The sequence below is a fragment of the Eleutherodactylus coqui genome, chromosome 3 (genome assembly GCF_035609145.1).
Source record: "Eleutherodactylus coqui strain aEleCoq1 chromosome 3, aEleCoq1.hap1, whole genome shotgun sequence".
Taxonomy (NCBI): Eukaryota; Metazoa; Chordata; class Amphibia; order Anura; family Eleutherodactylidae; genus Eleutherodactylus; species Eleutherodactylus coqui.
In genome coordinates, this window is record NC_089839.1 from 259,759,639 (window position 1) to 259,781,669 (window position 22,031).

A 22,031-nucleotide genomic window follows, 5' to 3' on the forward strand; every position below is an offset into this window, starting at 1 on the left:
TTCCCAAGCACGAAATTGGTCCGAGTTTCATGACCAGATACTGCGCTTGACCATGTGAAAGTAGCCTAAAACACAGAGAACAGAACCCACTCATCTCAATGGGTTCATTCTATAAGCGTATTTTGGGTGCGCATTTCGCACACATGTAAAAAGTAGGAATTGCTCCTCTCTTTTGCGTTTTGCACCTACTATTAGAAGTGTTTGGGAGGTGGGAAAATACGCAAGGCATAGCGTGCGACACTGCGCAAAACACAGGGAAAATAACATCTGGAGCTCAGTGTATAGGGCCTGCGTCTTCCGAAAGTAATACGCTGTACACAATTAAATATGCATGTAGCAAGCGTAAATACAGCGTATTTTAAGCCCTCATAGCCTATAGTGTAAAAAAATGTACATCTGGAAATCCACGGGCTTTTAGAACTGCGTATTACAAGCTAAAAACGCAGGGCAAAACGCTTTACAAAAACGCCTATGTGAGGCAGGCCTTAGGAGCCTAAAACTGTGGGTTTGCAGGTGCGATATTGTACTTGCCCATGGAAATGCCCCCTCGTACTTCTACTTCCCGCGGGATCTTCTGTACTTTGCTCGTGCTCGAGAAGCTGCATCAAAAACTGCAGTAGTGGTTTTTTTTCTGAAAGTTGCGAAGTGTGAAAGCACGCTAATTTGTGCATCTTTAACCCCTTAGGCTCCATGGGTGGCAGTTAGGGCAAAATACCGTATATTTAAAGCATATAGAAGGCATGGGCTCACGTGTGGCGTTGTCACGTCGATAAGAATAAATTGAACACACTTTTATCTCGCATGGCAAAACACATTAAAAATTAGCAAATAAGGAGCAAAAAGGGTTTTTTGTGTGCTACACCTCTTATAAAGTAAGAAAAGTGATTAAAAAAAAAAAAGTTATTTGCACCAATGGTACAAATATAAACTACAGTCCGCCATGCAAAAAGCAAGCCCTCATACGGCCATGTCAACGGAAGAATAAAAAAAGCTATGGCTTTTGAAAAGCAGAGATGAAAAAATCCGAAAAAAATTATTGCGTCCTTAGATCCAAAATAGACAGCATCTTTAAGGGGTCAAGAAACACTAATAACATTAACATATACATGCAAACTCCCCACTGAATAGCCCCTTTGAATTAAACACTGTATACAATGCTGTACCTGCTTAGCTAATTAGCTGAGACTGGTCAGCTGACATGTAAAACCAAGCACCAGCGTATGGCCTCCCAGCTTCAGGAAGCCCTTGTGTAACACTAACAAAAATAGCACCGTTGAATGACGCACCCACGTGCGGTTTTGTTGTGGTTGGCACTTGGTCTTTTTGGTGTGGCTTTGAGCCCAACCTTAGAATGAAGGCACGCAGGCCGTCAGATTATTCTCCAAGCTACCTGCAGAGCTAGGAGGAATTAACAGCGACAAAGGGGGCCACATTGAACACCTCCGATAGTGAAAATATTTTTGACGTTGTGCAACAAAACCTTTTGAGTTTCTGTTTCCATTGATATCAGGTTTATGTATCGGAGTGTCATTAAACGGGAGTTCTGTGTATTTCAAAATCGAGAAGATCATTTGTAATAAACGCAGTACTTGTCAGGTGCCAACAATTTGTTTTTGTGGCAAAAAGGTTAATAGTTACTAAATTAATTGGCTGCCTAAAAAAGAAGTCTTTCAACGGTATGTAAATAAGACTGTAAACTTCGTCACAGCAGAGACTGACGCACATAAATACATGTACTGCGCTGCAATGCCTGTATATCTTGAAGCTATATTAATAAAGGATATTTTTGTACTGTTCAGCTTCATGCCCATACTAGGAACCACAGTTTCCAAACTTTTCTTGCATCTGACTGGAAGTTTGCTGCGTAGAGCAATGAGGAATACTTACCAGTTGAGGGATGAGGTTGATAGCGCTAGTCAGTACTAGCGCAGTATGTCTCCACCGAAGTATGGGTGGAGACATGGGTTGGCCGAGCTGAGTTACAAGGAACGACCAGGTCATGCCCACAACTGCAGATTGGCTGCAGCACACACACCTCCCCAAACACGTATGTACCGGCCATCCCCCTGACAGCTCACACATCTTCCCGCCGGCTTCCAATCTCAGCTTCTGTCTACCACCAACCCCCGGCGCAGCCGGTCCCGCTGTAACTCTCCCTGCCAGCCACCCTCTCACTGAGCCGCGCTCACATCTCCGCTCCCATCCCCTATCAGCCCCACTTTCACCGTTCGTGCCGCCCATCCAAGCCACGCTCACATCTCCGCTCTCGTCACTGGCCGGGTCATAGACAGCCGGGGCTCACTCGCTGCCTTTACATTTGGCCGCTCGAGCAGGGAGAAGGAAAATGGAGGCTGTTCACTGCTGGGTCGGCGCCACCGTTATTCAGATTTTACCACTCGACCAGGGAGGAGAAGGCTACACCGCCAGCAAGGTAACCAGTCGGCAGGTGTGTGTGTGACCTGGGCGTTCACTGTAACTCAACCCGGCCAACACATGTCTCCACCCATTCTTCTGCTGGAGTCATACTGCACTAGTCTTCTTGGGTAAAATCAGGGCCTAAATCAGTGTTTACATTGGGTTTTACCACTTGGTTTAGCACATACACTGGGAAAGCTCATAGTACTTACACCGAACCTAGGTATAGGGCCCCAAAAGAGTGTCTTTTTAGAATATGCATGGCTGGTATGCACTGACGTATGTTTGATCTCTTACTCTATGGCATAGCGTAGTAGTGGGGTCCTTTGGGCAAGGTATGCCTATACAGTGGCATACAGTATGTCTGAGTCTAACCGTAAAGGTAATACTCCCAACATATACCTTCAATGGAAGGCTAAAACACAATGTGAGCCTAATCTGGACATGAAGCAGATGTAGGAAAAGTAACTAAGGGGTCTTATTCCAATGCATTATCCTTTTTCACGATGCATCACAATAAGTCTGTCTTGGTTTTCCCATGTCAGGAGGAGTTGGGACTCTGATGTCTTATGACAGCTGGGCTCCAGTTCTTATAGTCGGGATTGAAGCTAACTCTAGTCCCAGTCATTTATTCTCCTTACATGCCACAGTCAATGCGACCATAGCATGTAAAAGGGTGGTAAAGGGAGCTCTGTCTCTCTCTCTGTCACCCATGGGTTTCCCAAAATAAAAGTCATAGAGAGCAATTTAACTTTCTTGTCCATAAAACAGTATTCAAATGATCAAATCTCCCTTGCATTAGCACAAATATCAATATAAATGCAACACAATAGTGCTACTGATGTGATATTCAGTTTTTGATGCAGCCTTTAAGCTTCACCCTCAAATTTTCTTTAATCTTGTGCACCCTGTATGTACATTCGCCATCTTGGGTCTAAGTGAAGATCCCTCCATTGCTCCGAGTCGTTGCGTTATCATGCAAACCTGACCTCTCTTTACGCTCGCTGCCCCCCGTTCTTGACGTCAACGTTTGTAGCACTGAAATATTTGGCATGCACTGTTTGGTCCCCTGCTTGCGTCTTCTGGCGCAAGCACACTACGCAGATGAAGTCGAGATGCACAGGTTGCTACAGGTATATGGGAGGATACATGGCAGGTCATGGGCAATGACGCACAAACTGAGATGCTTACAGTTTTGCGGGCATCTTTCCCTAGAAAGGCGATGCTAAGGTTTGCTTTGATCTCTACAAAGCCTGTGAAACCACAATATTCAGGATCCCCTACTGTTCCTTCCGTTAGTTAATGGGTTTATAGACTGAACTTTCGAGTGCATGTGGAAGAATTGGTTGCAGAGGAAAAGAACAGATCCTCCAGCTCCGTACTCCTTGGATGGATTACACCCCGTTCTAGGAAAGTATTATCTCATTCTCTGTAGCGGAGGGTTTGTGTTTCTAACCTCTGCTTCCCTCCTCATCCACTACCTTGTTTGTCTACTTTTTTCTATCTCCTTGTAAAATCCTTCCAACTATCCTTTTTTGCAACATTTTTTTCGGAGGGGTTCTGCACTCGGTGACGGTAAAGTCTCAGGGATGTGAAGGAGCAGCATGAAAGCAGAATAATCTATTTACCAGCAATCACACTTACACTTGAGTTTACCCTTCGGAGAGGCACACATTTCCGGCTGAAATCCCTGTGTTGTCTCAGGATTTCCTGTACTCCGCATTTTAGTACCAAACCTTGCAGCTTCCTATGTACTGAATTATTCTGGCAACGGTCTTTATTTTTTCCTCATGTGGACAAATGCCATATACGTTATAAATGCGGAGGCTGGGGGCAAACTAAAGTGTAGCAGAGTCAGCGAAAACAAATAGTAAACCGATCATACGACTGGAAAAAGGTAAAAAAAAACCTAAATCACAGCAAATATAGGGTTCATGTTCTCACCTTCTGTCAAATTCTGTCTTAGATGTAGTTTTAGGCCGAATGCAAACGGCCGAGTCGAATTCTGCATGCAGAATCCTGCAGCGGAATCTGACCCTGTGCTCGGCCGGTGACCCCTGCGTACCTGTCTGCAGTTGTCTCTTCTGTATTGCGGATGTGTCGTCCGGCGCACATGCGCAGTACAGAAAATGCCACGGCGTCGCTAGGTGATGAAGCGGATTCCGCAGCATGTTTGCAGCGTCAGCTGCGGATAAGCCGCAAATCGGGCAGCTTACAATGACTTTAATTGATGGCCTATATACCTTTATACTGACCTCTAATGGGCTTTAAACCTGCACATACGTCTTTCTAAGGTAGTGGCTTGGCTGAATACTGACAGCCAGGCTCCTGCTCCAACTGCCACAATCAATAGCAATTAGAGATTAGAGAATGTGCTCGTTTAGGACAATTACTCGATCGAGCATCGCTTTTTTTGAGTAACTGCCTACTCGGACAAAAAGATTCGGGGGGTAGCAGGGGGGAGCTCTCTCTCTTTTTCCCCAGCAACCCCCCTGCTCACCCCCGGCGCCCCCCCGAATCTTTTCGCCCGATTAGGTAGTTACTCGAAAAAAAGCGATGCTCGATCGAGTAATTGCTCTAAACGAGCACGTTCACTCATCTCTAAATAGCAACTGCAGCATGTAAGCAGAGGACAGTAGAAGGGGGCTCTTTTTGTCATCCTTCAGCAGGTTGCAATGTGATCAAAGTGAACTAATGGGTTTCCATGGCAGATGGAAGCCTGACAAAGGCCATAAGTAATCCATATCTGCCATGTAACTCAAGTTTAGTAGGCCCTGCCTCCAGGAATGTCTGATCCGCTGCTGTGATAGGCTTAGTAGAACGCACTACTTAAGTAATGCAGTGTACTATCCTAGCGATCGAATGATTGCATTTTCAAGTCCCCTTGAGGGACTGAAAAAATATTATCAAAAACAGTTCAATAAAGTTTAATTTAAAGGGAAAAAAAATCCAGTTTAAAAAACAAACAAACATTTTTTCCCCACATAAACCTGTTATAAATGCATAAATACCCTCCAAAATTAAATAAAACAAACAAAAAAAAAAAAACACACACAATAGCTATTACCTAATCGCTTGGTCCACAAAATAGGCCCATCACTAAGAGGTTAAAGAAAGCTGTTATAACATTAGCAAGCATAAGGCATCCTAAAAAAAAGCTATCAGTCTGTTAAAAATATTTGTTTAGGTTGCGCTTCTGCTGAAACACACATTCGGCAACTGGCAGAGAAGACGTCCACCCACCATCCACCACCCACCACCTCCTACTACGCCACCTGAAGATATCCAGCTGCTTCCCTTTCCTCACATTCATGGTTATTCACTTAGTGCTAAATTCTCACAAGAGATCATGTGCAGAAAATGAGAAACACAGGACTCTCAAAGATGCTCCCAAATGATGACCCAATGACACGTCAATACATTTCCAGACCTGAACGCGGATTGCGGCTTACCAGTGTACAATGAATGGTGTCTCAACATCTATACAGAAATGACTAACAGGACAGCAAAGGCCTCAATATGAGCATCAGACTAAAGATTTTGATTTGACATTTCTAAATATAACAATAAATTAAAAATGTAGGTGTAAGCACTGAGTAACACAACATGTGTAGCTGAATGCGTCCTATTTTTCAATAAGTGGTAATAAAAATGAACCTAGAATTAACAAGGATAGGAAGGAATGGGGGGCGTTCAGGGTAGGGATTTCGAGACATTGCCGTAAGTCATTAAAAAATTTTTTATCATGCCCTACCATTCCTAAATTCTGGATTATGGTTTTGGAGGTTTTCAAAAATATCATTTAAGAGCGATATAATAAATATATTTTTCCATATACAAGGCTACTCCTCTTCTAACAGCTCTAGTATTCTGATGGTCCTGAATTATACTTTTTTTTTTCTTTTAAAATCAAGTGTCTGCTCCTTAACCCTTTCCAATTCACCATCTGACGTCTTCCTACATTCTGATTGAAGCTTGTACAGCTCCAATGTCAGAAAATGTCTGACAGGGTATTCTTACCGTCTATTGCCAGCCACTCCGCTGTCGGAGCCTCTCTGGTGCACACACTGGCTTTAGCCAGCAGATGGCACCGTTGTATAACAGCAAAAAGAGAAATCCAAAATTGGATTGGAAAGGGTTAATATTTATTGTGGTTCTGCTACTTTTCAGTCCTCTTAGAATATATAATTGAGCAGTTCTGTCAGTATACTGAGAGCTGATTGGTTTGCCGTGTGACCTCACATTCACTAGTAAGGAACAGTGACTAGGATTGATCAAAGCCCTAGGTGAATATGTCTACGAGCCCTTCCCCAAAGACTGATTCAGCAACAGGAACACCGCTCGACCGATTTACACCCAATTAAAAGTTCCTAAAAACTGAATAGTAAATCGTAAAAATTGAAATTAAAGAAATAATAATAATTTGTTTATATTATTTGGATGAACACTGTCAAGAAATAGATAAAAATTCTTACTGAAAAACAAGATCAGTACCTCATATCCATTACTGTACGATTTCTCTCTTTTTAGAATAAAAGCAATACATGTTTCATAATAAAAATTCGAATATAGCACAATTATTTGTACACTAACTTTTCACACAGTGTATGCTCATCTAACAGACAACCTTGTATAAACCTAGTGTATCACCAACTTTGTAATGTACTTGCATTAAAAAAAATGAAAATCAATCTTTACGTGGCTGCCACTAGGGGTCTACCTTTTAGCACCTTTGTAATCCACTGCCTGTCATTAGGCATTTAGCTTCTCTAGTAACACGGATGAGGGGACACTGCAGCTAATTGGAGCAGGGCTATGCAAGCATGCATAGAAGTGTGGGAGAGGAAGTCTCGGAAAGTACAGTACTGTATATCCAATAGAAAGTAGTCAGCAGCACCAACCTTTTTCAACTGTAGTCAGTGAGGCAAATATGCAGAGCCCATAGGATTGTGAACCAACAATCCAGAGAAGGTCCAATATAGATAGATAAGGGCAGCAAAGATTTGTGCAGTATCAAAAAGATCCTTTATTCCTCTGCGACAAGTGGAAGGCAACAACATTTCGACTCAAAGCTTGACAAAGACTTCTAGTGAGTCGAAACGTTGTTGCCTTCACTTGACACAGAGGAATAAAGTACTGTCAGAATGGTTGGCTTAGGACATCCCACCTGTAAGTGGATTGCAAACAGGGTAGCAGAAAAATAGGAAAATCTACATGGAAAAATGGGTGCAAAAGCAGCAGCCAATGAAGACCTGGGCTGCTTTTGAAAATTTTTTGGAAAACTCAAAAAAGTCATGGATTGGTAAAATAAAACATTTCATAAAACTCGTATTTTAGTTGCTTTACTTTACGTGCCAATTACAAATCTGAAACCTACATACAAAGCGCTACAGTGATAAATAAGTACACCACTGTACAAGCATACAAATGCTAACTGTGGCCCTCGCTACTTCCCCAGATTCTTCAAACAATCTCATAACTACCCAGATGTTTGAAAAGTTCTCTGCATCCTTCAAGCCACAAAACTGCCCATTGATGGACCTGCCCATTTATCAGTATGAATGAGCTTCTCCTCAGACAGGTAAACATTGCCTTCACACTCTAATGATTAACACATAGCTTTGATAAAGCCCTTTGATGCCAAGTTCTCAAAGATCAGGCTGCTGATTGTTTAACCATCCAATTCCCCCACCCAAACTTAAGTAGTTTGCAGGCAGCTAATTGAGTCTGGGTTATACCAGTTATACCATGTACCGGTCAATCATTAACATTTGAAAAACAATGTGGTAGCACTTCCGATGCATTCAACAGAAATCAGCAAGCAATCCAGGTCCCTATAGGACAACGTTTCATCATCTGCTTTATGTAGGATTTTCAAAACACTCTAGTTAGGACTAAGGGACAATAAATATAATAGTCTGCACCACATTCTTTATTTTCGGCACAATATACATTAGATATCTTGTCTACTCTCGGCTAATCTACTACCGGTTTTGGATCTACTAGGTTCAGGATTGAGAACCTCGCAACATAATAAAATTCTGTTTTCCATTGAGATTACTCATTTGGAAGGTCTTTGACAGAAAGTTTTTGGAAGTTCTGTGCTTGCAAGACAATCCCTGATTGGTTTGTGGTATTTGCCCAGCATCGAATGCCGCCGTCAGTGGGTGACACTATTTGATCTCTTGAGTAGAGATTGTGTTTCTATTACTTCTTTCACTGTAGAATAGGAGGGCTATGGGAAGGTGGTGGTGGTGGGGATTTATTAAGGCACTTGGGCAGTATTCTGTCGGAAAAAAAACTGTAAAAAAAAAAAAAAATTGCACAAGTAGCTCTTGCGCAAACTTTTGCACTTGGCTTTGCCTTTTCCATTGTCCTCACCACATTTCTACAAAGTGGACTGGCTTAGCAGAAAGGAATGGGGCATCCAGAGAAAGCCTACTATGAATTACACTACAAAACTGGCATAAATTATCGTTCAAATCTACACCACCTCCTCACGGTGGCAGCGCACTAAGCCTGGCATATGAAATCCCGGTCTTGAATAAACGTGCCCATATGTATTCAAACATGGCAACAGAACTCCTTCTTTCCGTCTCACATCTGCAACGTTGATTTCCATTGTTTTGTTCTGTGATAGAAGCCGAATAATGAAAATCATGGACACGAGCAACAGCCAACGGACCATATATTGACTATGTTTGTCCGTGCACACATGCTTATCTTGTGCTAGAGGATCAATTCTCAATTTAAAGGAGTCCTCAGTCATCACTTTCAGGTATGGTAGCCAAGACCCAAACATGTTTTACAGGGGTCGTAAACTATTTATGGCCTATCCTCAAAACATGCCAACAATAGTATATTGAGAAATGTCTGTTGTTCAAGACTCACTATTCAGCTGTCCACTAAGCTGCTACATTTGTGCACTAAGCTGGTTTCTGCAGGAAGCAGACAGCTCTGTTCCCGATGCAGTGGCTGGATTTGGTATTGCAGGCATTGAAGTGAATGTGAACTTGGGTTACAATACCAAGCCTGGCCAATGCAGTAAGAATGGAGCTGTCTGCTTCCTGCAGAAATCAGCTCAGTGCTGTGGCCCAATGTTCAGTTGATTCTGGGTGACCAGATCCTGTTGATCTACTATGAATGACCTGTCCTGAGGATAGGCCATAAATAGTTTACAACTGAACAACCCCTTTTAACCTTATATTCTTAAACCAGACATACAATTTAAAAGTTGGTCAACAGCTATTCCACTAGTCCCAGCCAAGTGTTCATGTTTATTTCACAGGAGAAAGAGGGGAACAAGAGGATTGGGTATGTTGAACATCCTTTTCCCCGACGTTTGCTGTTACGGCCCAGACCAGAGACCCCATAGACATTACATTTTGGTCACTTTTAGAATTTGAGAATTTACAAAGTTCTTCCAAATCTTGTGTCAATGTTACAAAAGGCTTCAAGTCAACCTATTATCCTACAAAGTAATTTATGCTCCAATTAAGTAGGATGTTCCCTGAATGTTCCGTACAGGATGATCATAAAACCCGTACTGGGTCACTGTGATGCCGAAGATATATTTGGCATTTCTATTTAAAGAACTAAGGGGTCAACATGTAAAACTGTGCACTTAATTTGCAATGGAAAAACATCTAAATTCAGCTGGGAAAGTATAGCAAAATCCACCTTTTCTTAAAGCCGCACCCCAAAGTGTCCTTGTGTTGGTGACAATGTCACAGTGAACTCCAGGGATCGGGCTTAAATAATTTCCATCAACCAATATTAACCCCACTGAGAAAATGAAGCCGGAGTAGAAAGTAACCAATACAGAGGAATTACATGGGCTGTATATCATTTGGAGCCGGCAGCAGAGGGCAGAAGCTCTTAAGGATTTCTTATGGCCCTTGTAGACAGTTAGATTGTGCCAACAACTGAACGACAAATGATAACTTGTTCACTTTATCGTTTTCTTTTTACGAGCAACACATGATAATCGCCCCATGTAAGGGTGCATTCAGAAGACCGTATATCGGCTGGGTTTTCACGCCCAGCCGATATACGGCATCTCTCTCTGCAGGGGGAGGAGGCTGGAAGAGCCTGGAGCAGTGCTCTGAGCTCCCGCCCCCTCTCTACCTCCTCTCCACCCCTTCTCCGCCCCTCTGCACTATTTGCAATGAGAGGAGGCGGGACAGGGGTGGGGCTAAGTGCTGTGAATTTGCTCCGCCCCCACCTCTCTTCATTGAAAATAGTGCAGGGGGGTGGAGAGGAGGCAGAGAGGGGGCGGGAGCTCAGAGCACTGCTCCCAGTCTTCCAGCCCCCCCCCCCCCTGCAGAGAGAGACGCTGTATATCGGCTGGGCGTGAAAACCCAGCTGATATACAGTCGTCTTAATGCACTCTAAAGCTGGCTTCACATGGATGTATTTGCACGCACACATTTCGGTTAGAACACGTTTTATCTTTCTGCGTATTTGCACATCAAAAGGTCCCCATAGAAGTTAATGGGGATGCACAAATGTGCTCAATACGCAAGGAGATTTGTGAAACACTGCGTAATTCCACTGGAAAAAGAACACATTTGGAGTTTATTAGATGAATTAGCCATTTAAATTGGTGTTTGTGGGCAAAAAAACATGTCCTGTAGGCAGAAAAAGTACAATGAAATACACCGACAATAGAGCAAAAAAGTTGTGCTAAGGTGTGCGCAATTTTGCTTATGCCCATGTGAAGCCGGCCTATTTACTATGAATGGAGATAGATGGCTGGAAGAGATCTCCGGCGCTCTCCGCCTCCATTCAGTGAGTGATTATCGAGATTTCCAACCAGGGTGCTGGGCACCGCTGGGAACCCAAAAGGGATGGCTTCACATTCAAGGCCAAGGAGTCATAATTAGCCACATTAAGGATTAATCAGCTGCTGGCCATTAGCACTACAGGAAGTGGTACAGGAGAAAGTGCCGCAGCCAAGCTCCACCCACAACGCACGCACTGCCTCACCCGCTGACAGTGGGAAGAACACTCCAAATCAGGTAACTGCATGTTCATGTCGGACATCCACATACCTACACAACCGGAAGAGGAAGCTCAAATCTCTCTCGAGGGAAGGATGGGTTTGAGCAAACACATATCGCAGTTGGGGGGATAGGGGAGTGGAGAGGCTTGGCCACACATACACGTATATTGCGGTGAGAAGAGAAATGTTTGACTGTTGCTGAAGTGCTGGATGTGATTAAATTGTGATGGGGAGGGATAATGGAGCTCTGGATGTGATTATACTGTGATAGGGGGGTGTTTTTGATCTATCATTTGTAAAAAAAAAACAAAAAAAAACGTATTTGGCATAGGTGTCCCAAGGTTAAAAAAAAAAGCAAAAAAAATAATAGCAACTTTCTCAGGGGTGCCTCAAGACTAAAAAGGTTGGTAAACAGTGGTCTATATGTACATTATATGCAATTTTTAATATGTAAATACCAAACATTCTGTGTAAATGTAACTGAGCAGAGGGTCGGCAGGGTGGACCATAGGATACCAAAGCCCTCCATAGATGGGATCCTGGAGGCAAGGGAGTCTAGTCGCACAAGGTCGTAGGTATTCAGGGTCCTGGGGAATCTGATCACACTAGTTGGTGGTCCCACTATATAAGGCCCATAAAGAGGGTTAGTGTTGGGGCCACATCATGACAAGGTTCTTATATGCCACAAACTAGGATCTATTGAAATACTTCACTGTTGTAATTCAACAGTGCCTTCTCTTGCAGAGTTAACGTCCCTGGTATCGTGTTTCCTTGAAAATAAGCCAGTCTTATATTAATTTTTGCCCTCAAGGAGGAACTAGGTTTTATTTTCAGGGGATGTCTTATTATACTAACCTAGCAGGCTTAGTCCACGTCCCTGAGCCGCAGCTTTGATTGGCCAATTCATAAATCCCGCCTACACAACGTGATGGCTGCGATTGGCTGAGCAGCGCTCGACAACCAATCAATGCAGCCATCGCATTGGTTCATTGAGCGCTGCATTGAATAGTTCTCAAGCGCTGTTCAGCCAATCAGAGCCATTGCTTCCTGGGGGTAGGATTTATGAATCCAGTAACCAATAAGCGATCTTCTGTGGGTGGTTGAGTACTGCAGGAAGCATGTTGGAGCTCCGGAGAGCAGCGGGAGGGACATGGACCAAGCCTACTAGATAATGTATTGTTTTTTTATGTAATGCAGCTAGGGCTTATTTTCAGGGTAGGGCTTATATTTTAAGCCTCTCCAAAAATCCTTTAAAAAAATCAGAGAAGGGCTTATTTTTGGGGAGACATGGTATAGATATTCAAGAACAGAACAGTGTAACAAACAGCTCACGAATGTTCGTTCAGGTATAGTGGTCCAGTTGTACAGCGTGGCAGCAGCAGGGACACCGCAGTGGTTCAGTCTCTTCACCAGGTGAAACTTAGGGGAAAGGTGAAGCATAGGGAGTCTGCTCTCCTTGAGCTCCTCTCAAGGGGGCCTTTCATGTCTCCAGAAATTGGAGTAGGACGATAACTCAAGTGCCAAGCACCACTGAGAGGTAGACCTTGTAGGCCAGGCACTACTGATGGGCATTGAGCGTCGATAGAGCTGTAAGCAGGAACCACAGAACTCACGTCTCAACTCTCTCATCGTCTTGAAGTACCTCCCAGGAAACTGCTCCACTACTCCGTCCTCGTGGGCGTCCAATTGTTAAAGAAAATTGCATAAGTGAATAAATGCATGCTAACATCAAAACAAATGGCAGGCAGAAATGTAGAGAGCGGAGGTCTTCCGCTACATAATTAGCCTAATAAATGGCGCTAAACATCTAGAAGTAATAAATGAATACACCAAGGCGGTGTGTACCTACTTCAGTGCCAAACATAAAATCATATCCTTAACTCCATAAAACAGCATGCCCATTATGAACGGAACTAAATGTGACTTCTTTGGAAAACCTAATGAATTACTAAGAGCGTGGTGCCAAGTACTTCGAGTTTTTCAAAACAGCCAAGTATTGTGTAATTGTTTAGGACAGAACGGGCAGGAGTTCTGGAAAGACGTAGGTGACATAGTACAGTACGTCACATAAAGTATTGTGTCTAAGTCTGTGCGTTTCTATTAGAAGTAGTCCTATAAACGGGCAGTTGGTCTATCGGCCGTCAGATCCTTTGTCTGGATTACTGCACCTTTGGCCCATGCTGTGGTGTGACTCACTCCAGTAAATGATGCCCGGAATGCATGTTGTCTATTGCGTAATTTCTGTCTCACTTCAACCTGTCATCCTCCAGAATCACAGGTGCTATATCTATCTATACGTGACAGCTAGAATAATCACTCTCCGCTCAAAGTAACCAAAACAATCATCTTTGTTTGGCTGCAATGAGATAACTTTTGGATTTAAAGAATTTTCGTTTTTCCCCAAAAGAGAAATTACAAACATGAAGAAGTACTGCCTGGAAATGCGGTACTTTGACAGGGCACTGATGCCAGCTGTCTGAAATAGAGCATATGCATTGGCAGGCACAGGAAAGAAGAAGGGAAACTCTTAAAAAGTCTATTTACACATACACACTGTCTGCCACCTTTCAGAAGACAGTACTCTACTGATCGTTTGAGAACTAGGCATGAAATTTACAAATATGTTCCCGACGTCTGAAAGCGTGATTAGACGTCAGCTGCTCAATAGTGTGCCACATGTAATTAAGTCTAGAAACAATCACAAAACAACTTTTTCAGATCCCCATTCCTTTACTCAGTCATCCCATCATGATTCGATAGCTGAAGTCCAAAATGCTTGGATCGGGCATTGGGAAAACCAAAATGTCTGATCCATCTTCCCCTCCGACATCTACCATCGGGGAAGAGTTAGCACACCCCCAAAAAGGTAAGAAAGTTGTCCACTTCCTGATGATTTTGGCAGGTTTGATTGACTTTGCTCTAATATGTATTGGCACCTTACTACTAGGCTCTCCGTTTGTATGGCGTTTGTTAATGCATCCATTGCGGACCACAGACACACTTACCATTATACAATCATTTCCTTACAAAAAATGTCCTGAAGCGCTCCACAACATGGAGAAAAAGGAGGTGGTAGACATGTATATGTGGCTACGAATTCGTGGCACCATATTACGGAAGCAATGGTTCCAGCGGAGAAAACCTCTATAATACAACGTATAAAGCAAATATACAGCCCGCTCCACAGCAGAATGTAAATCATTTGAATAAATGGCGTGTTTTCCGACTTATTCATATCCGCACGTTTGGGCTGCATTTTCCGCCTTTATTATGGAAGCGGGAAAATGACACTCCATAGCTGAATAGGACCGTCATATGACAGAACCGAACATCAAACAGACCCCATTGATCTTAATAGGGTCTCTTCGGTTTCTAGCTGGGCTTTGACATTTCACAGAATGCTGCACTATTTTTTTCCACTTTTTTAAACGGAATTTAGAGACTGAGGAGCCTCCAACGCTGATGGGAACAAGCCCCAAACTGATATACTCCGTGCAATGACAGAATCTCCGGCTCCAGCGGTAAGGCATGCGCTTGAAGTAAAGTGTGTCCAGTACTGGAAAATCCAAAGATTTATTCCTTTTCCGCCCTGCTCCTAAAGTTTTGCTTTGAGTTGCTTCTTTTCTCCCCCGACACAACATGAATCAGCCTCCTTTCGTGTGGGTCTAGGATTTGACATCTATCAATGTGATACTGTGAGATTTTCTGAAAGGTTGGATAGCTTGAAAGGACAAATGTCTGATCAAATCACTGCACCTTCAACAGACGGACCGACTCTTCTGTATCCTGTCAAGATAACTTTTTAAGCCAAACCAAAACTTTCCTGCTGTATGTTCAACAGGAATACATGAAATGACTTATAGCATTCTGTAAGATCTCTTTAGAAAGTACAAACTATGGAGTTTCTGTGATTGAGAAGAAGATTAATTTCCCCCATGCCGGCCTACATTTATGAAGATTTGCTTCTGAATGACTTTGTTGCAATGTAATCAGATTTAACACAGATACTATATCACTGTCACAAGACCAAGCAGCCGACAAGATAGCTGCCTCTATACAGCAGGAGGACACATCGCAGCAGTACGGTTATATCATGTGGTTCTTGTTGTCGTTCATCTATTATTCATACTGTATACATCACGGTATTGGAATACAAAAGCACAATCTGCAGAACAACAATAAAGCTGAAACAGTGGTCCAATACAAGCAACGTATATCAGGTATCATCTAACATCCTGCAGTCATCTGCTGGCAAAGATATGATAGAAAGGAAGTCGTTTAATCAGACAAGCCCTTTAAATATTAAGAAATTCTAAGTAAAAAAAAAAAGAATAAATAATTCCAAAAGACAAGTTAGAGATCGCAATGCAACCTATTAAAATAATATACAGATTATTACATATCTGTATATTACAGATCATATCGCATAGTCATACCATTTACATTATTGAACAATGCTTGTCTATTGGGAGAAGTAGCATTCTGAATTGTGGAATAATGGGCACTCTGGTTGACAAGTGGCAGATCACCATGTGACATTGCTAACGACCTAACAAATCAACGCTAAAACAAAACAAAGCCGTGTTATTGTTCTACTAATGAGCAGGATTTCACTATTAGGTTAATGACACCCGTTAGACCAGAGGTCACCAGCTGATAAACAGCTGCCTAACGCCACTTTCTGACAAGCCTATTTTTGCTCTGCATGTTGAGGGGACTGTAAGGCTGGGGGTCACACGGGGTGGAATTTCACTAACTTGGACTAAGATTATCAATAGCCATTGCTGAGGTCACTAAACACCCCAAACAGGGTAAAATGGTTTATTCACTAATTTATAAATGTTGTCCAGAAAAGGCCAAAAGAATACATGAAAGTGTCCCAACTATCCTCAGAGCTTTGTTGCAAAGCATCAGTAGTGAAAACAGTAATAAAACATCCTTTGTTACATTGATACAAGTGTTGCCAATCCTGGTTAACTGTTACCAAAATATACTACTACATACTATAATAAACACTGCTGGGACATCCATATCTGCATCGCCTCATAGTCAGGGTGTTCAGGTAAGATACTGGAGGACCAGATGCAGCCCAGCAATTGTATCCATAGATAAGATCGCACAAGTGAGCTCGGAATAATTGGTAGATCAGCGCTGAGCACATCTCTTGGGAGCGCAGAACAAGGAAGAACGCCGTGCAATGAGATACAGGACAGAAGTGATGCTCTGGGAGATGGTGCTATTAGGAACAGCTGTGGAACATGGCAGGGAGCGAGCGGGATGATGCCAGCCGCCTGTTGCACTCAGCAGGATGCACACTTATATGAAACAGGTGAAACACGGAAGAGGAGTTATTCCATGATACATGACATTAGAGGCTCAGTTTAGAGAATCATATCCAATTTTCGGATGATTTGATTGGGATAAGGCAAGAAGGCTGACCTTCACAGAACAACTATTAACCTGCAGGGTAATACTGCACACATGAGCATTCTCTAATACGCAGTTTATATGCACAGTATTGCGGTGTACTGTATTACCATACACTAAGCCACCTGAATTACATCACATCTTGTGGACATTTTAACCACTTGAATGCTACTTGATGTGCTAGTTAAGTGCGTTGCATAACAACTTCTGTAAGTGCTAAACTGAACTTGACTTGCAACTGCAATAACAAACTTTGCAGAACCAATAGTTCCAGCATGCCCTGTCAGAGGAGCAACAGGTTCACTAGTAAATTATATAGCATAAGAGCCATCCATAGATATGAGAAGGCCAAGCTGATGCAGAACATCACCAAGTGTAGCGTTAGCTGGCTGGGTATCACTAATAACGGTGCTATAATCCCTGTAGGACGGAGCCATCCCTCTATATAGGCACTAAGACTGGATTCACACGGGCGATCTTCCCACGCGAGTTCTGTCCGATTGCAAGATGGACAGACCTGGTACAGCAAACGAACTTCACATGAGCAATTTTTCTCTTAGTCCAAGTTTAAAAATCGTTGCATGTCCCAAATTTTTGGGAACGTCTTGTCCGAGAATCACCCACTATTTCCTATTCAAGTGAAAAAAAGTATCGCATGTCAGCTGTACGCAAGTGCGATCCGTTTTTAAGGCATTTTATTAATGGCACGACATGCGATCTCCATCAGATTTAGGCTAGGTCTGTCAAAAAACTTGAAACAAGCCCAATTCTTTTTTTCTGCATCTTCAAAAAAAAAAAAAGAACGGCCGGCACATGAATGACTGGAATGGGTAAAACGCATCACAGTAGTGCATGCAATGTCTCTATGCTGTCCGTTTTTTTTTTTAATGGGTCCGTACGCTTTCCATGTGTTGTCCGTTTTTTTTTTTAATGGACTACACAGATGTAAAAACAATAAAGTATCGGAGGCCTTACATCTGTTCTTCATACGTGTGAAAAAGTGATGTAAATCTGTTTTTTACGCAAAAACATATCGTACAAGCGGGAAAAAAAGGAAAAAAAATAAAAAAAATTGCATTGAAATTGCAGGTCAAATGGTCACTTTTTCGCTGCACCTGCCTGTGTGAATATAGCCAAAAGGTAAACAGCGGTTGCCAAGAATGAATCTCCGCATTGGCAGCTGCAGGAGGGGGATATATATTTATTACACAATATTCGGATGTAATAGTACATAATGATTAACACATTTATCGCTTCCACATAGGATGTAAGTACACAATCACTGCCCGCCGCCGCTACGGTTACCAAACACATTTGGAAACTGACTATCAGTATGTACATACATCACCAAGTTGGACTAATGAGCCAGATTTCTATACACAAAAAGTCTGAATCCAGTTCATTGGTACAAAATATACTCAGATGTAGCAGAGCTGAGTGTGTCAACTGGTACCATGCACTGTGATACTGCAGTGTGTTATGTCAAATCTTGCCTATGACTGCTGGATCTTAATTCAATGAGTTATCACAGTGCTCAAAAGGCAGTTCAAGGGCGCATTTACCAATTTGCTGCTGCTTTTGGTGCAGAACCGCAGCAGATTTCACCCTTTAATTGAAAGGGTGAAATCTACTGCAGATTTGCACCGAAGTCCGCAGCAAGTCAGTGCCAGTGCACCCTAATAACCCAACCACATCGGTAGAGATCACATCATCTATCACAGTGCACCAACACCTAACTTTACAGGGCATGCAGGGACTTGTAGTCCACCGGCATTATCATAATATGTGATTGACATGACGGAAATGAGAAAGTCCGGCACAGAAGCGGACGCTTGACATTACCTGCAGATGACGAATGCCAGCAGAGGACAAGGCACACACTAAGGAAGCACAGAGTCCTCATGTTCTCCTTGTGGGATTTTCGGAGCAATCCACTGCCGAGTTCCCCCGGTTTGTTATTGTATTTCTATACGTCAGAGCCTTCTGCAGCCTGGGAAGGAGAGAGAAGAAAACTTCAATCTATAGTTGATGAACACATCCTGCTGACATATCCCACCCCCAGATCCTGGCAGGACGGAGCGGAATAGCAGAGCTGCACAAGTACACGCTGCACTGCAATGACACTCACTTTGGATCACACGGAACTTTGCAGATTGTAAACTATATGAGGGATGCAACAGACTATACGGCAAACTGCAGAAGACCAACACATGCATCAGATCCCTGCAAGAGCTGCAGCAGACATGGATCACTAGTGCCCTACAAGTGCCACACTCACCCCCAGCTCTCAGGCACAGGCTGCCCAGCTCCTACTGCCCGTCGTCAGTTCCCACTGGGCTGAAGTTTCCCGCATCTCCTTCTCTGGGACACTCCAAGCTGCAGAGAGGAAAAGAAGAGGGCGGAGCTCTAGTTCTCCCCAGGGCGTGGCCTGACAGCACTGTCCGGACTCTACAGCTGCTGTGCTGCTAGCTCTCACAGGTCTGGCTGGAGGACTAGTATCGCCATCTAGTGGACACAAGTAATATAGCAGTAAACAAGGTGTATACTGAAGGTCAGAGCTGAGATTTTATATTTAAAGGCTGTATGCACATATTTTTCAGTTAGAAAAAATGGCTCTGATTTTTCGTGTGATTTTCATGCAAATTTAATGGCTTTTTCGTGATTTTTTTTACAAGCAATTTCCATCCGTTTCGCATTCATTTTTACGTACATAAATAAGTCAATGTACAGGCTCTGCACTTCCCGGTTCTCTTAATATTTTTATCGTGCTACTAGCACATGAACAATTAAAAAGTTGCACCCAAGAATCTCGTCCATGTGCTGCCCGGTGTGCTAAACATCGTACATTGACATGTTCTATTCTCGTCTGAAAATTGGGAAAAAAAATAAGACCCGCTGCTATTTTTTGACTCGTGCCCGTGAACGGCTGCTATTTATGTCTAATGTTTGGTCTGAAAATTGGACCGAAAAACACATGCGCACACGTGCTATTTGCATATTTACTCTGGCTTTAAACTATGAACGACTGCCTGTCTACTGTGAACAGAGGCGGGCGGGTTAGAACGATCCTGGACGCTCTCCGTTCACTGAGTGATCATCGCTCCTATGTAAAAGTCCAAGAATGATTATCGCTGGGATAGTCGTCCTGTATAAAGGGGCCCTGACTGATCCAAATGAAAACTAACTGTCCATTACTAACTGATCCATTTGCTTCAGTTGGCATCAGATTTTTTTTTCTTTTCAAAACCAAAAAATGTATTAGAAACATTTGTTAACCCTTTCCAATCCACTGTCTGACCTCTGAAGACATTATGATTTAAGGCTGTACAGCTCCGATGTTGGAAGACATCCGTCGGGGTTCTCTTACTATGTATTGCCAGCCTCTCTGCTGTTAGAGGCTATCCAAGGTGTCATCTCATGCAGTACTGGCTTTAGCCAGCAGATAGCGCCGTTGTATAATGGCAGAAAAAGAGTAAGCCCCCTAGGAAAACCAGGATACAAATTGGATTGGAAGGGGTTAATAAGAGATAAAAAAAATCCTGCAGGGAACATGCCTGGGTTTAATGACCTGCATTCAGTTAGGTTCGGTTCACGCTACCTTTCCTTGTTCCTGTTGTTCGGCTCTGATCCATAGAGCTTACAGATCCCTGGACAGCTGGGTCACCAACAAGGCTGTCCTGAACTGTATCAACCTAGAGGCAACCCTGGAGAGCAAGATCATGAGACAGAGAGGGACTTACTTCGGACACGTGATGAGGGCAAATTCTCCGGAAAAAGAGATGGAATGGTCAGTGGTAAAAGGAAACGGGGAAGCCAAAAGACACGTTGGCTGGACACCAACAAGAAGGACACTGGAATAGACATCAGGCAATTGAAAGCAGCCATAGAGAAGCATGGTGAGGACCGGCCTACAAAGTATCCAAGAGTCGGGCCAAACAACAGAAAAAACAGAAGTGCCAGGCCTGGCATATGTGGGACCTGAGCAGACCCCATTGACTATAATGAGGTCCATTCAGCTCCCGGCATGTGGGGAGAAATCTTCCCGGATTAAACAGCGCAGCATGACGTGAACCTTGCCTTCCCAGAGTAAATGAACGGATAATCATCAATGTCACTAGAACAATATAGCATATTGTGAGAGATTGTCCATATTTAGGGCTTATTCTGGATTCACACAGTACCGAAAGAACTTGGATGCAACTCACATTGGATAGCGGATGGACACTCGTTAGTTATCTGTCCAATCTCCACAGACCATGCACATTCTTGTCCGAGAAGTGACATGTTTCACAAGAACCACCACTTCGAAAAATCGGGCAAGTGATTAGTCTAATTGACTATTATTGGGCCATACATTTTCTGTACAGTACATGACCCACATATACGGCCGTGTGAATCGGCCCTTAATCAGACAAAAGGATCCAATTTTGGTCAGTAAAACAGGCACTGATTTTACTCTGTGCGTCTGTTTTGCAGCTATTCGCATTGCTGTCTCCGTCTTTTACTTCTGTGTGTCATCCTTTTTTCCCGCAGAATGAAAGGAAGTCCAATTTATTTTTCTAGCATTGCTTAGCAATAATCAGTGAAGTACAGAGTGCGCACAAATGTCATCTGTGCGTTTGTTGTTTTTGCGCACCTATTGCACTGAATGAGTGACTGACGCAAGAAAATCAGACCAGAATCATATATGCTGCAGTTTTTATTTACACGGACCATCGGTCTGCTAACTTTGGCCATCGCCTCCCACTTTGATTTGGTTTCAGAGCTGCAATGGGTGACTTTAACCCCACACCCCAACCCATCCACTATGGATATGCCATGGAATACCCCTTAAAAGTTTTGACCAAGTTTCTGCCAAAATGTTTACAAACAATTATAAAGAAATAATCCAGCAAATTCTGAAAATCACTGAAGATAAAAGATCAGAGAGGAGAAGAAAGCAGCCGGCAAGACAGAGGTGCAGGACAAAAATCTGCCACTTGTCCTTCCTGAACTAGATCATTTTTTGCCTGCAGTGCTTAGTATCTTCTGCAAACCTGGACCGCAGCTAAAAAGATCAGCGAGATCACAGAGTTCTATAGCTTCATAGGCATCTGCACATTCCTAATACCAATCCAATGGAAACATCACATGATTTGCATAGGTTTACTTAGCAGAGTTGTCTCTTTTTTCCAACCCTAGTATG

General features: G+C 43.0%; 1 protein-coding gene across 2 annotated transcripts in view; it reads right to left on the reverse strand.

Annotated features, from left to right (window-relative positions):
- TGFBR3 (transforming growth factor beta receptor 3) overlaps positions 1-19,259 on the reverse strand; it is a 201,725-nt gene extending 182,466 nt beyond the window's left edge. For both annotated transcript variants that reach the window (XM_066597344.1, XM_066597343.1), the window contains exons 1-2: positions 19,125-19,259; positions 18,689-18,836 (exon numbers count right to left, since the gene is read on the reverse strand). In XM_066597344.1, the coding sequence (XP_066453441.1) occupies positions 18,689-18,749 (61 nt within the window). In that variant the 5' untranslated portion in view covers positions 18,750-18,836; positions 19,125-19,259. The remainder of the gene's footprint in view (positions 1-18,688; positions 18,837-19,124) is intronic.
- Between the last annotated feature and the right edge of the window lie 2,772 nt (positions 19,260-22,031).